The following is a 14,291-nucleotide window of genomic DNA, read 5'->3' as shown; positions in this document are numbered from 1 at the left end:
ATATACTGCTCCTACATGGTGTAACAACACATCATGTAGATGTATATAATGAACAGACTAGGTATATACTTCTCCTACATGGTGTAACAATACATCATGTAGATGTATATAATGAACAGACTAGGTCTGGTGTGGGGCTTTAAGGCGATGCTGTTAGTGTGACGTCTAATCTAGTGGACGGAACGCTTCTTTCAACAACTGCACAGTTAGTCAGCCACCTCAGTAGCTTACTAGACAAAATAGCCGAACCAATTAAGCTCTTTAGTGTATTTTAGCCACTGTGTTTTAAACCTACTTCTGTCGTCTAGTTAGTTATCCGTTTTAATGTAATATATACGGTGTTGTTGTTATTAGTCAGCTAGCGGGCTTGTTAAGTTAGCATTAGCCTAGCTAGCTAACATCTCCTACCATGAGCTCACTAAGTTACTATCCTCCTGCTAAAGAAGATGAGGTCTGTTGGACGGAGAAAGAGGGAATGTGGCTGAACGTTGTCGTGAAAGAGGAAGAGGTGGCTGTCACAATACAAAAACAAGTAGAGGGTGAGGCTGTTATAGTGAAAGAAGCAGAGAAAGACGTTTCAGTTAAAAAAGAGGAAGACGCGTTCAGGATGAAAGAGGAGGAGGATGTTACTGTTAAAGAAGAGGAAGAGAAAGAGGCGGGGGGGGGGGGGGGGGCTTAGACTTTTAAAATTATTTATAGCCATTGATTCTTGAAGAATATAACACATGCCTCATGAGCTTAGTTCAACTCTTTACCCCAACAGAACCCCAAATAGGCTTTTTTACCCCAATGTTTAGAAACAATTTAAATGATAAACAAACACTGTGAACACTCAACATGGTTAAAACGATGTTGATATCATGGATGGTCAGTCCTTGCATCCGTAGGTAATTCTATGAATTTGAGAGTAGTTACATTTCTCCAGCCCCATCATCATCTTATTACCAAAACAGTGGTGGAATGACGGCTTTGATAGATGTGTGGCTATTTTATAGGGGTAACCTAGGATTTAAATAGCGAAAAATTGTCAGCCCTGAGACTTGGTTTGGTAAACAGTTGAGGAATGAGGACTGGAGAAATGTAACAACTCTCAAATTCATAGAGAAAGCTATTGTAGCAACTGTAACTCAAAACCTAGCGACCTCGTTAAAAAGTTCAGACATCTTGGCGTAACAGTTATAAGGTGTTGGCTTGACAGTTGCTGGACCCAGGTTTCAGTCCAGCTCAGGGCTACCCCTTGATTGACTTCACTATAAATACAAGGGCTGGCCATCCATAAGGGGCGGCAGAGTAGCCTAGTGGTTAGAGCGGTGGACTAGTAACTACAAGTTCAAATCCCTGAGCTGACAAGGTACAATGTCGTTCTGCCCAGGCAGTTAACCCACTGTTCCTAGGCCGTCATTGAAAATAAGAATTTGTTCATAACTGACTTGCCTAGTTAAATAAAGGTAATATAAATAAAAAAGGTCAAAATGATCATTTTAACCAGGTTTTGAGGCTATACAGTGCTTTTTTACAAACATTTGAAGCATGTATAAGTTATATTCTTAAAGAAGCAATGGGTATGTAATAATTGGGTCTTTCTATAACTGCCAGTGTAGATTTCCTGTGGGGGTAAAATTGTTAGAGCTGTTTATAAGTCATTAGCAGTGTTAGAATACTCATACTAACCGTACTATTTGTGACGGGAATTGAGTATATATTATGCTTATTGGTCATAGTATGATGTGGTTCGTGTGCCATAAGTTCCCGGATGTCGTACTAAATTCGCCACAATATGACGTATTTTAGGGCCCATAATGCAATTCTTCCATAAATGGGCGTGGCTTCAACTAGTTTTCAGATTTCAAGAAAATGGCGGAAAATTTGCGGTTGAGGTTCGAGTGCCTATACCAATTCATCGCTTTAACCAATTATGACAAATGTTAAAAAAAGGTTGAGCAATGTAATAAAGTAATAACTTTTAAAATAAGTTACCTTACACGTTATTTTTGCTAACTATTTATTATCATGTTATTACAGCATTATGTACCGGTATGTTAACTAGCTACCTAACGTTAGTTGGCTACTTAAACATCAAACCTGCCAGTATATTAACTATATTCTATCTAACTAACTACCCAACGTTTATTGACTTGATTATTCCCGTCATTCTTAGCTAAATGGTATAGTCGTTGTGCGTTCTCAATGGACATTTGGGTGCTTTCAGAAATTAGCTCTGGCTAACTACTCCGATTTCAGAGCACTCGTCTGAGTACCAGAGAGCAGAATAATGAATTTACTAGCTCAACACCCGTTGAAAATGTCCAGGTGTCAATAAACGTAGGCAAAAAGGAGCAAAGAAGTGTTTTCCAGCAGTACAGTTAGAGTCACCAACGCTCTGGCTAACATGAAAACTGCCTAACCAGCTGCCTAATCTGCTATTATCCTCAGTAATTTTCCATCCAAGTTGTCAGACCGCGGTGGTCTGAAAAAGAAAAGGAGAACCTCACACTCTAGGAGCTCAGATGCAATAATTTAATAACCTGATACCAATGTTTTCACAGACAAGCTGTCTTCATCAGGGTATAATGACAAACACTGCGGGTAACAGGTTTGTGTCAAAGGACACACACAGGTGTCTGTAATCATGTCCGAGTGTGGCCTGATATCATTGGTTAATTTACAGATATAAGTAGAACGTGTAAAAACATACATGGATAGCATACAATTTGGCTACATAGACCTACAAACATTTACAATGAATAGCAATATTACAATAATGGCTATGTTGAGACCGACGGAGGCAAGGCTCTTTAAATTAAAGATCCAGACAACCTCACGTTTTAACAATAAATTGTTGAGGTCACCCCCTCTCCTAGGGAGGGTGATGTGTTCGATGCCTATATAATTTAGGGACGAAATCAAGGAGTTCGCTTCCAAAACGTTCTAAGATAAATAACTGCCTTAGTGGTGCATGTGATAACACCTTTGATTGGGATCTGTTTCCCTGTTTGGGGGTGTTTTTGGAGGATCTATATTTGTAAGTGCCATTGCATTCAGCGCAGCCATTACACTTGTAGTTGCCATCCGGGAGAGGCGCAAATAGACATTGTGCAGGAGTATTTTGGGGTGGTATATGAGAGTTTACCAATTGATCTCTGAGATTTCTGCCCCGTGAGAATACGACCAAGGGAGGGTCTGTAAACGCATTACCGATACTGTCATCGTATCTTATGTGCCAATGTTTGTGAATGATTCCCTTCATTTGTTCACAGCACTTTGAATAGAGGGTAGTAAAAATTCAAGAATGCTTGGTTTTTGCGAAACTGTTCTTGAAAGAGATAATTTATTGATTTTTGTACGCCCTCTCCTCTGTCGAAATCGTTTGCAAATTATTTTGATTCAAGAGTGAGACTCTCCTTTAGTGTTTATGTTATTAGGTCTATGTTATTGTTCGGTTAAGTTATGGGTCCTAGAGTAGGTCTATGTTATTGTTAGGTGAAGTTATGGGTCTACAGTAGGTCTATGTTATTGTTAGGATCTTTTAGTAGTTATCGATGTTACTACTAATGTGAAAACAAGACAAAATATATTACTATTGTTGCTCAATTGACAATTGTCAAATAATTTAACAGGCGTCAATTGTTGTACAACTTCATGGGTACACTCTGGGCATCACCTTTTACCTCAAATAAACAGTGTATTTCTGCTGTTGTGGGACTTTAACCGTCTGACTTTGTCGTTCACACAGGAGAGAGATGTGACTATCTTGGGTCTTCTGGGGAGTCTCAACAACATCATGATGCTGAAGAGGCAGAGAAGAGTTTCTCCAGATCAGGACACCCCAAGAAACACCAGCAGAGACCCACATTGAATAATCCTTATTGCTGCTCTGACTTTGAGAAGAACTGCAAATCTAAATCAGAACTTAAAATCCACCAGAGAATCCACACAGGAGAAAAACCGTAACACTGCTCTCATTGTGGAATGAGTTTCTCTAGATCATATTCATTGAAAACACACCTGCTAATTCACACAGGAGAGAAATCTTATAGCTGTACTCAATGTGGGAAGAGTTTTACTCCATCTTCCAATCTGACTGTACACCAGAGAACACACACAGGAGAGAAATGTTTTAGCTGTACTCAATGTGGGAAGAGTTTTGTTTAATCTAAGTGTCTGACAGTACACCAAAGAACACACACAGAATAGAAATCGTATAGCTAATCGATGTGGGAAGAGTTTTACTCAAACAGCCTGGTACAACACCAGAGAACACACACAGAAGAGAAACCTCTTTGCTGTGACCATAGATAATCGGATAAAAGCTAGCAGATCAAATATCAGAAAGTACATACACGAAGGAGTTGTTTCATGATATCAATGAATTAATGTCACAATGCAAAATGTTTTAACAATGTACTAGGAGTATTTTAATAATGTCACAATGTAGAACCCTAAACGTTTGCCCCTTTATCAATTGATTTCAACATGATATGGATATTAGCCTCAGGGGAAAATTCCAGGCTCTGAATTGAAAGTTGTTGTGTTACACTTAACACGTTGGTGACCCACTGGAATCAAAATGCAGCTAGCTGTTTACCACAAGTTGTCCTCTAACGAGTGATGTTTACATTATTCCCAGATTCCGTGTGGTTTTTGAGCTGTTAGTTTTAACAGGACGTGCAACCTCATCTGCCTCCTCTCGCACAATTGATTTCAACGTGATATCGATGAGTAATGACGTAAGTGTTGCGTTCCTTTGTTTAAATGCATCACTCCAAAATGTAGCTGACTGTCTTCTGCACGTTATCCTCTAATCAGTGAGGTAAAATACATCTCCCATTTCCATGTTTTTTTTTAGTTGTGTTAGTTTCAACAGCACGTACAACCTAATCGATATCAGTGATTTATTGCTACTTGTCAAAACAACAGCTTTTCTGATGCTTGTGCAGTTTATAAGGAACTTGTTTAAATGAATACAAGTAATATGATTATTGTTGCAGATGTTTGTGGTTATAGCCCATTTTATGCTTAGGTTTTCAATTTATCCCAAACTGTTTCTGCATATTGGTTATTGATTTGGACATGTTAAAACTGTGTTTTGACATCGGGCTCTCCCACCTAGCAAAATGTAATTGAAAAGACGTTGAAAGGAAGACTATTCCCGACGTCCAATATACGTTCGGTTGAAAGTAAAAGTTGAAAATATGTATTTTCGGGTAGTTTTTGCAGTGATTTCAGTAATTTCTTCTAGTTGTTAGAGCGTTGGGCCGTCATTGTGAGACATAATTAGGTCTTAACTGACTTATTTACAATGACGGCCTACCAGGGAACAGCGGGTTAACTGCTTTGTTCAGGTGCAGAACGACAGATTTTTACCTTGTCAGCTTGTTAAATGAAGGTTAAAATAAATGAATACACATGGAAGCAGTATAATAAATTGCTCTATAATCAATTTCATTACCAATCTTACGTCACTCCAGTATTTCTTGACAACATTCAAGTGCTAATTGTCTTTATTCCACAACTGAAGAAGCATGACTCAAATCACCTCATATTTCAAATATTCTGGCTGACAAAATATACATTTTTATTATTCCATGCCTCACCATTAAGTTCATTATTGCCAACACATAATAAAAGGGTTGTACATTTGATCACAATTTATTTTGACTGCACGTTTTTCCGTATTGGAGATGAGTTTTGTTTGAACTCGTTCCAAGTGGAATAGAAGCTAGTGAGTTGTAGGTAGATGAGAGTTCTTGAAGCTAGTGAGTTTAAGGAAGACGAGAGTTCTCGGATTCTATAGAAAGAAAAGGGAGAAAAGATACGATTGTATTATTTAGAAGTGCGTGTTTTTATCTTGTTTTTAATTGTTGACAGCCAGTAGACACCATGTTGATATTGGTGAAAGTGAAGCATTGTAGTTGATTAGAATGTGAAATGGAAGTTGTTTTCAGTTGGTGGTAAGCAAACTTGTCCAACAAAAATATAGGATATATTTGTTGTCTTAAGAGGGAAGGTAGTTACAGGCTTTGGTTTTTCCATTTAGATTTTGAGGTTGGACTTTAGCACGTATAGCGCGGTTGCTTCCTGTCTTTAAGTTTGGTGTGGGTTTTTCTTTTGTTTTTCTTGTTTCCATTGGGTTGCATCCATGTCTGAAATGTGCTGTTTAAATAAAGCTTGATTTGAACATATTGTAAGTCAAATGAACCCAATGACTAACCAATCAATAGACTCTTGGTCCATGTTAGTATGAAAAACAGTATCAATCCCACATTTCAAGCCTGCTGAAGGCGTGGTGGAGTGGTAAACACCACCCCCGGCTCTACCAGGGGCTTGAGGTGGTCTCCCACAGCTCTGATTATGTCATGTTCTGTGGCCTTGCCGTTCCATTTATTGACTGCCCCTGCAACACAGAAACACATTTAGTCATAAAACACTCAAAGTAATGGATATGGCACATCTACGGCCTAAATGTGACTTCTGTCATCCGACCACTCCAAGCTGCATTAGTTTCAGATCTACCAGGATGGGCCTTTGACATAGTCTGGATGCAGTCAGGCCACCAAATATGCATCAGCAGTGTAAATAGATGGGGTGAATGGGTGGGGAAAAGTACATTATACACAAATTACCTTCATAATATCAAAGAACAAATGTGTGTGCCTGAGAGGAAATTAACTTTCATAAAGCCAAAAGGGGTGAGAAATTACACCAATATCAGTGGATAATTTGTACTAATGTAAATAAACAGATGATGGAACATTCTCCTTTTTGCTTACATTATGTGATGAACACAAATATTGACCATCTAAACCATGTGTGACCTCTCACCTCTCTGGCTGTAGAAGTGTTCTTCCTAACCAGTCCCTCAACAGCTCTCTGACTGAGCTCCACCCTCACTGGGTCTTCAGAGGAGAGGAAAGCTGAGAAGGGATGGAAAGATGAATGGATCAGTCAGTCAATAATGTGTAGAGCTGCTGTTTACGCTGTCTGACAAATTAATCACTATTTTAGTAGTTCATTAAAGTAATTTAGGCTTTATGACTGCTGAATACCAACTATCCATCACTTAGATCATGTATTTTCAGGTAGAGATACATCTTTGGGACATCACTAGCCCATTGAAGTTGACATTTAAAAGGGTTAAGGTAGGGTTTAGGATAGGGATGTCCCAAGGATCCCAGATAGCATTGACCATTGTGCATTCTTCCGTCTCTCTTACATAGCAGGTGTAACAGAAACACAGACAAGGCAATGAAATATGGTCATTGTACTTAATTACATTTATGCACTAGAGCATTGGCCTGTTGGAAACTACAACTCCCTACTGCATCACACAGCTCAGTCTGGTCTGATTTATCTCTAGAGAAACTACAACTCCCTACTACATCACAGTTCCGTCTGGTTCTTATTTATCTCTGTCCAATGTTGTGAGGGAAAAATCTATGTCAACCTCTTTAAGTTTATGACTTCTAATGTGTTGAAGGATCTCTTTTAAGGTTGAGAAGTTTGTGTGGGTGTGCAACCACACACCCTCTGGGCAGACAGGCCAAAGGCGCTTGCTTGGCCCAATTCAGGGAATCATTGATCGACTTCAGAGGAACTGTGTCTAGGGTGATTTCCTTTTGTTTTGACACCTCACTAGATGACTAGAATAACTAGCTGTTGCTACAGAACGAGACGACCAATTCACAGTTAGTTTGTGTCTCGTTCTCCACACACGTACACATTCCAAGATCATGTGTTTTCTATATGCACAAGATAATTTGACGATATACGGCTTCTGAACTCCTTGTGTCATCGAGCTCTCGGCCTTCCACCCCAGAGTGTAGGGCTGACCAGCTACATTATTGCAATTATTATCAAATAAAGGTTGATTGTTTGAAGAAATGACAAAGTCTCCCCTGATTGGTTAGAATTTCCACCACAATGCGCAGTAACAATGTTAGACCAGACTCATAATACAGAATGAATGACTGACTGCCCAGTTCAACGTTAGTTCACCGTCTCACCTCATACAGTATTGGAGCAGCAGCAGCTGACTTGATCGTTGATGCTAATCAGCATATTTGAATCTGAGAGTAAATAGAGCCGACTACACTCTAAAAATGAAGGGTTCAACTGGAGTTGTTCTCAGATCCCCTAAGAACCGTAGGGTTCTTGTCAATGAAAAACAACCCCAAAAGGTTCTTCAAATGACTTGTTAGAAGGTGGGTTCATCGAGGAACCTCCGTTGTTGCTGGACTTCTTCCGGAAACTTCGCAATTACAACTGAAAACGCTGGTGGCAAGTTTGGATGCGACAACAATTAAAAAGGTAATGTTTGGCTCAGAATATGTATCGAAATAAATTATAAAATAATTGATATAATATTATATAATAATAGCTAGCTAACATTATGTCCTAACTAGGCAGAACTAGGTTTGGATTATTTCCTGAACTATATTATTTCCCATATATTGTATATCGTTTCCATAAAGCCGACATGACTTTACACTCATTAACGTATGTTTCCAATCTAGAGCAGTTCTCACTTTTGTGATAATGAACTAGCTAACGTTAGCTTCGTTAAGCTTGGTAAGGTTAGGTGTGTTAACTAACAAAGTACGGTGACCTGTCCAGACGAGATGTTACAACGAACTGAATCGTCAATGGAGGTCTTCCTCTTTATATAGCCTGCTACAGCATGCAATACTATTAACTTACAAGGGGGCATTACGTTACATGTACAATACTATCCCATTTTGGAAACGTTACATGTACAATACTATCCCATTTTGGAAACGTTACATGTACACCCCCTTGTGGAGGGAAATTAACAGTTTAGATGGTAGCTGTAGATGGGATTCAAATGCATAATGGTATTAATAGTGCATAGACTTCCTCTTTTGTATAAATTACCTTCATAATCCAAACACAGTATTGCCACGCAGCAAAATGTTGCGTATAATCTTTCATGTCAGCCTGATAAAATATTGAACAATTTATGTACAAAGATATCTTGAAATGTGATATTAGGCCTGTGTGGCAGTACTGTATTGGCTAGTGCTTTCTCCAATATGTTCTTCTATTTTGCATTCAATTGTATGTCGATGCCATTTATCTTTCAATATTTACTTAATATATATATATTATTTTAATGCTTGTAATTCTTTGACACATTTTCTCTTCCTTTGAAATTCTTATAGGACAGAACATGGACACAATGCAATTGGGATCAAGAAGGTACAGATATGTTGTAGGACAGCTGCATTTGAAGTGTCAATTTAACCTACATAGCAGTCAATACAAACTGAACTCTATTAGCATACAAATGTGTGCAAATTATCTTTTCAGATGTTCTCAGAAATGAATCAAGTCCATGGAATGGATATAGACAAAAAGAGAATTCAAGGACTATCAGAGGTAGAGAGGTGAGGCAGGGGTGAGGACATCATCCTGCTATTTTGACAGTCCCTGAAGGACAATACAGAAGAGGTACTTGCTCTTATTCCTTCCCTTTTTCTAATGTATTTTGTAATAAAATTAGCAAGTGTAGTAAGATCATTGCTTTACTTTACTAGGACTGGAGACCACAGCAGCGATTCTGCTCTTGCCCTACCTCTTCAATGAGGACCCGAGTGGACTTTATGTCAATGTATCAATGTGGACTTTATGACAATGTATCATCTGTTTCTTCATAAACATAGGTGTGCATGCTTATATAAAACTACAGCTGAACATTTGTTCTGTTCTTTGTTAATTGTATATAATCTGCATTCATCTTTTCTTACTTTTGTTGACACAGATTTCACCGCTCTTCACTGCTTTACTACACATCGGCGGAAATCCATTTCATCATGAGAGTGAAATCCCGCTGACCTTTGATGGGTGGAACATCCACGCCCTCGAGGACATCCTCATGGGACTTGGGGCTTTGCTAGGGCTGTATTATTTATTTTCCCTTCAATTTCCCCAAAATGTCAGAAAAACACTTGTTGTTTTAAGTTACGGTGTTCTGGGGATAAGAGAAGTTGGGGTGAAGTTACCAGGGCCGGTCATAATGATGGCAAACTTCCTAACATAACTAAGTGGATAGGATATACACACTAAAGCTGAAAAATCTGTATTTAGCATCAAGTCTACAATATTGTTAGTTTACCTATGATTCATTTTTAATGTATGTTGTTTTTATTGTACATCATTATTTTTTAATTTGTTGTAAATGTCATGAAAAGCACTATACAAAGTAAATGTAGTATTTATTATGGTCTGATGTCTGCAGAAATGTTGCAATTTTGTAAGGTGTTTTGTTTGGTCAATTGTTTTGTAAATATTCATTCAGATTTGTGGTGCCACTAAATTAACAATTAATTATTTAAATCAATATTGTTATTATTATTAAAATATTTTTTTCATAATGGGGAAGGGTGGACAGGGGGGTTTAAAAAAATGAACCCCATAAGCTTATTCGAGGAACTTATAGGGGTTCACACAAAAGGTTATTCAAATTACTTTTAGTGGCTCCCCCACAGTTTTAATTTGAATAACCCCTAAAGGATACTCCAGTAACCTTTACTTTTTACAGTGTATATTGATAAAAGTCACCTTGTCCGAGAGACATTTACATAGTTATACACAGCCCAATATGGGATGACTATTTTGGGGCGAAATAGTACATTTTTACACTATAATAAATGTTTCTGATGCCACATCGCCCGTTTTCAAAGGGAGTCGTTGGTTTTTAGGGGCAGTCGCTTTTTTCTCAACTGTGATACCAACTCCAGTCAGCAGATGGCGACGTGCGTCTTTCAGGTGATTCTGCCACTGGGACGTATAATCTAGTGGACGGAACGCTTCTTCAACAACAACAGCTAGTCAGACACCTTGGTACCTTGCTAGGCAAAACAGCCGAAACATTGAAGTTATTTGGACTGTGTCGGTGTATAGCCACTGTGTAATTACCAGTATTATATTGTATCTACTTTTCATTTCATATTTAAGTAGTTGTTAGTCAGCTAATTTAGTTGGCTTGATAAATTAGCCTAGCACTACGCTAATGCTAGCTAGCTATTATCCCCTACCATGAGTTGCTCACTAAACTTCTCCCCTCCTGCTAAAGAACATGGAGTCTGCTGGACTGAGAAAGAAGCTCTGGGGCTGAACGTTTTCGTGAAAGAGGAGGATGTCACAGTAAAACAAGAAGTAGAGGGTGAGGCTGTTACCGTGAAAGAAGAAGAGAAAGAAGTTACAGTGAAAGAAGAGGAAGACGTGTTCAGAGTGAAAGAGGAGGAGGATGTTACAGTAAAAGAAGGGGAGAAAGAGGAGGATGTAGTTTTTGAAGTGAAGGAGGAGGAGGAGACAGAAGGTCAGATTAACACCAGTAAATACTAATGTTTAATAACGGGGCACAAACTCCGTTATAGTGGTTGAACTGATGTACACAAACGTGGTTTTAAAGCAGCTATGGTTTTTGTTTTTATACATTTTAAAGTGAAACATGAGATTCTGGTGTAATTCCGTTACCGTGGAATTGCCCAGTTTCTAACTATACTGAACAAAAATATAAACGCAACATGCAATAATTTAAAAGATATTACTGAGTTACAGTTCATAGAAGTCAATTGATATGAATTAATTAGGCCCTAATCTATGGATTAGTTGTTTTATTTCTTTACTTACCTACAAACACACACATACTTTTTTTCCTCCGCACTATTCGTTAGAGCCTGTAAGTAAGCATTTCACTGTAAGGTCTACCTTCACCTGTTGTATTCGGCGCACGTGACAAATAAACTTTGATTTGATTTGAACTATAATAATAAGGTAGCATTTTATCTGTCAGGACAGTGTGTTATGTTATGTGTTATGGAGGCACTTTGTTGATTCTTGATGTTCACTGTTCATCATTACTATTGCATCTAAATGATTTATTTTAACACATTGGTTAAAAGACTCGGGCCACATTACTTCTTACTTCAATTTCTTGTTTTACCAACATTTCCAAGCTGCTCATTCATTTTCTTGTTGTAATTTTTGGTGTAATCATTCATGGCAAAAAAATATTGAGGCTGGTAAAAAATCACAGTGGAGTGTATTTTCTTGAATTTGCCTGCTACAGTGGCTGGTATATTCTTTCATCTGCCTGCTACAGTGGCTGGTATATTCTTTCATCTGCCTACCACACTGGCTAGTGGACCAAAATCAAACTAAAACAAGACTTAGAAGACATTTGTCAAAGTTTGTAAAAACATTTAAACATTCACTATATTAACTGTCTGACTTTGACGTTCACGCAGGAGAGAGACGGGACTATCGTGGATCCTCTGGGGAGCCTCAACAACATCATGATGCTGACGAGGCAGAGAAGAGTCTCTCCACATCAGGACACCTCAAGAAACACCATCAGAGACCCACAGGAAAGAAACCTCACTGCTGCTCTGACTGTGGGAAACGTTTCAAATCTTCATCAGAACTTAAAAAACACCAGAGAATTCACACAGGAGAGAAGCCTTATAGCTGTGATCAGTGTGGCAAGAGTTTTACTCAGTCAAGCCACCTGGTATCACACCAGAGAACACACACAGGAGAGAAGCCTTATGGCTGTGATCAGTGTGGCAAGGGTTTTACTCAGTCAACCAACCTGGTTTCACACCAGAGAACACACACAGGAGAGCAGCCATATAGCTGTGAGCAATGTGGGAAAAACTTTTCTCGGAGAGAACACCTTAAAGAGCACCAGAGAACACACACAGGAGAGAAACCTTATAGTTGTGATCAATGTGGGAAAAGCTTTTCTCAGATAGAACACCTTAAAGGACACCAGAGAACACACACAGGAGAGAAGCCTTATAGCTGTGATGTATGTGCAGATAGTTTTACTACATCAAGCCAGCTGGTAGTACACCAGCGAGTACACACAGGAGAGAAACCTTATAGCTGTAGTCAGTGTGAGAAGAGTTTTACTCAGTCAAACAGCCTGAAATCACACCAGAGAACACACACAGGAGATAAACCTTATAGCTGTGATCAATGTGACAAGAGATACTCTCATTCAAGTGGTCTGATTAAACATCAGAAAATACATGCAGGAGATCCACAGAGTGTGGAATGATATCCACCACCAGACCTGGGTAGTTGAACACAGAGTTTGGAATGATCTCCAACACCAGACCTGGGTAGTAGAACACAGAGTGTGGAATGATCTCCAACACCAAACCTCTATACATCAAATCACATTCTATTTGGCACACACACTTGTTTAGCAGATGTTATTGCGGTGTAGCGAAACGCTTGTGTTTCTAGCTCCAACAGTCCAGTAATATCTAACAAGTAATATCTAACAATACACACAATCTAAAGGAAGGGAATTAAGAATATATAAATATTTGGACGAGTGATGTCAGAGCGACATAGACTGATACAGTAGAATAGAATACAGTATATACATATGAGATGAGTAATGCATAGACTAAGATACAGTAGAATAGGATAGAATACAGTATATATACATATGAGATGAGTAATGCATAGACTAACACACAGTAGAATAGGATAGAATACAGTATATACATATGAGATAAGTAATGCAAAATATGTAAACATTATTAAAGTGGCCAGTGTTTCCAAGTCTATGTGTATAGGCAGTAGCCTCTAATGTGCTAGTGATGGCTATTTAACAGTATTTAACAGTCTGATGGCCTTGAGATAGAAGCTGTTTTTCAGTCTCTCTGTCCCAGCTTTGATGCACCTGTTCTGACCACACCTTCTGGATGATAACGGGGTGAACAGGCAATGGCTCGGGTGGTTGTTGTCCTTGATTATCTTTTTGGCCTTCCTGTGAAATCGGGTGCTGTAGATGTCCTGGAGGGCAGGTAGTTTGCCCCCGGTGATGCATTGGGCAGAACGCATCACTGGGGTAGTTGCAGGCTGTATCAGTTGCCGTACCAGGCGGTGATACAGCCTGACAGGATGCTCTCAATTGTGCATCTGTAAAAGTTTGTGAGGGTTTTAGGTGCCAAGCCAAATTTCTTCAGCCTCCTGAGGTTGAAGAGTCGCTGTTGCACCTTCTTCACCACGTTTCTGTGTGGGTGGACCATTTCAGTTTGTCCGTGATGTGTACGACAAGGAACTTTAAACTTTCAACCTTCTCCATTGCGTCCCATCAATGTAGATAGGGGGTGCTCCCTCTGCTGTTTCCTGAAGTCCACAATCATCTCCTTTGTTTTTTTGACGTTGGGCGAGAGGTTATTTTCCTGGCACCACACTCCCAGGGCCCTCACCTCCGCCCTGTGGGTTGTCTCATCATTGCTGGTAATCAG

The 14,291-nt window shown here is 39.1% G+C and overlaps 1 protein-coding gene and 1 long non-coding RNA gene across 3 annotated transcripts; both read left to right on the top strand.

Annotated features, from left to right (window-relative positions):
* The first annotated feature begins 171 nt into the window (after window positions 1-171).
* On the top strand, window positions 172-6,194 carry LOC110521944. The gene is made up of 2 exons (XR_002473241.2): window positions 172-539; window positions 3,734-6,194. It is a non-coding gene; the product is annotated as an uncharacterized LOC110521944 (long non-coding RNA).
* A 1,773-nt stretch (window positions 6,195-7,967) lies between these two features.
* LOC110521945 (zinc finger protein 239-like) lies at window positions 7,968-13,745 on the top strand. Of its 2 annotated transcripts, XM_036975493.1 has the most exons (6): window positions 7,968-8,307; window positions 9,180-9,216; window positions 9,328-9,468; window positions 9,555-9,680; window positions 9,779-11,338; window positions 12,270-13,745. In XM_036975493.1, exons 5-6 carry the CDS (start codon window positions 11,056-11,058, stop codon window positions 13,082-13,084), a joined length of 1,098 nt encoding a protein of 365 aa, XP_036831388.1. In that variant the 5' UTR covers window positions 7,968-8,307; window positions 9,180-9,216; window positions 9,328-9,468; window positions 9,555-9,680; window positions 9,779-11,055; the 3' UTR covers window positions 13,085-13,745. The 2 variants fall into 2 exon arrangements, with proteins under 2 accessions (XP_036831388.1, XP_036831389.1); XM_036975494.1 differs by lacking the exon at window positions 9,555-9,680.
* Window positions 13,746-14,291: the final 546 nt, after the last annotated feature.

Source organism: Oncorhynchus mykiss, chromosome 4 (assembly GCF_013265735.2).
Source record: "Oncorhynchus mykiss isolate Arlee chromosome 4, USDA_OmykA_1.1, whole genome shotgun sequence".
Lineage (NCBI taxonomy): Eukaryota > Metazoa > Chordata > Actinopteri > Salmoniformes > Salmonidae > Oncorhynchus > Oncorhynchus mykiss.
The sequence above is the reverse complement of the archived record's forward strand: the minus strand, read 5'-3'. Positions and strand labels throughout refer to the sequence as shown.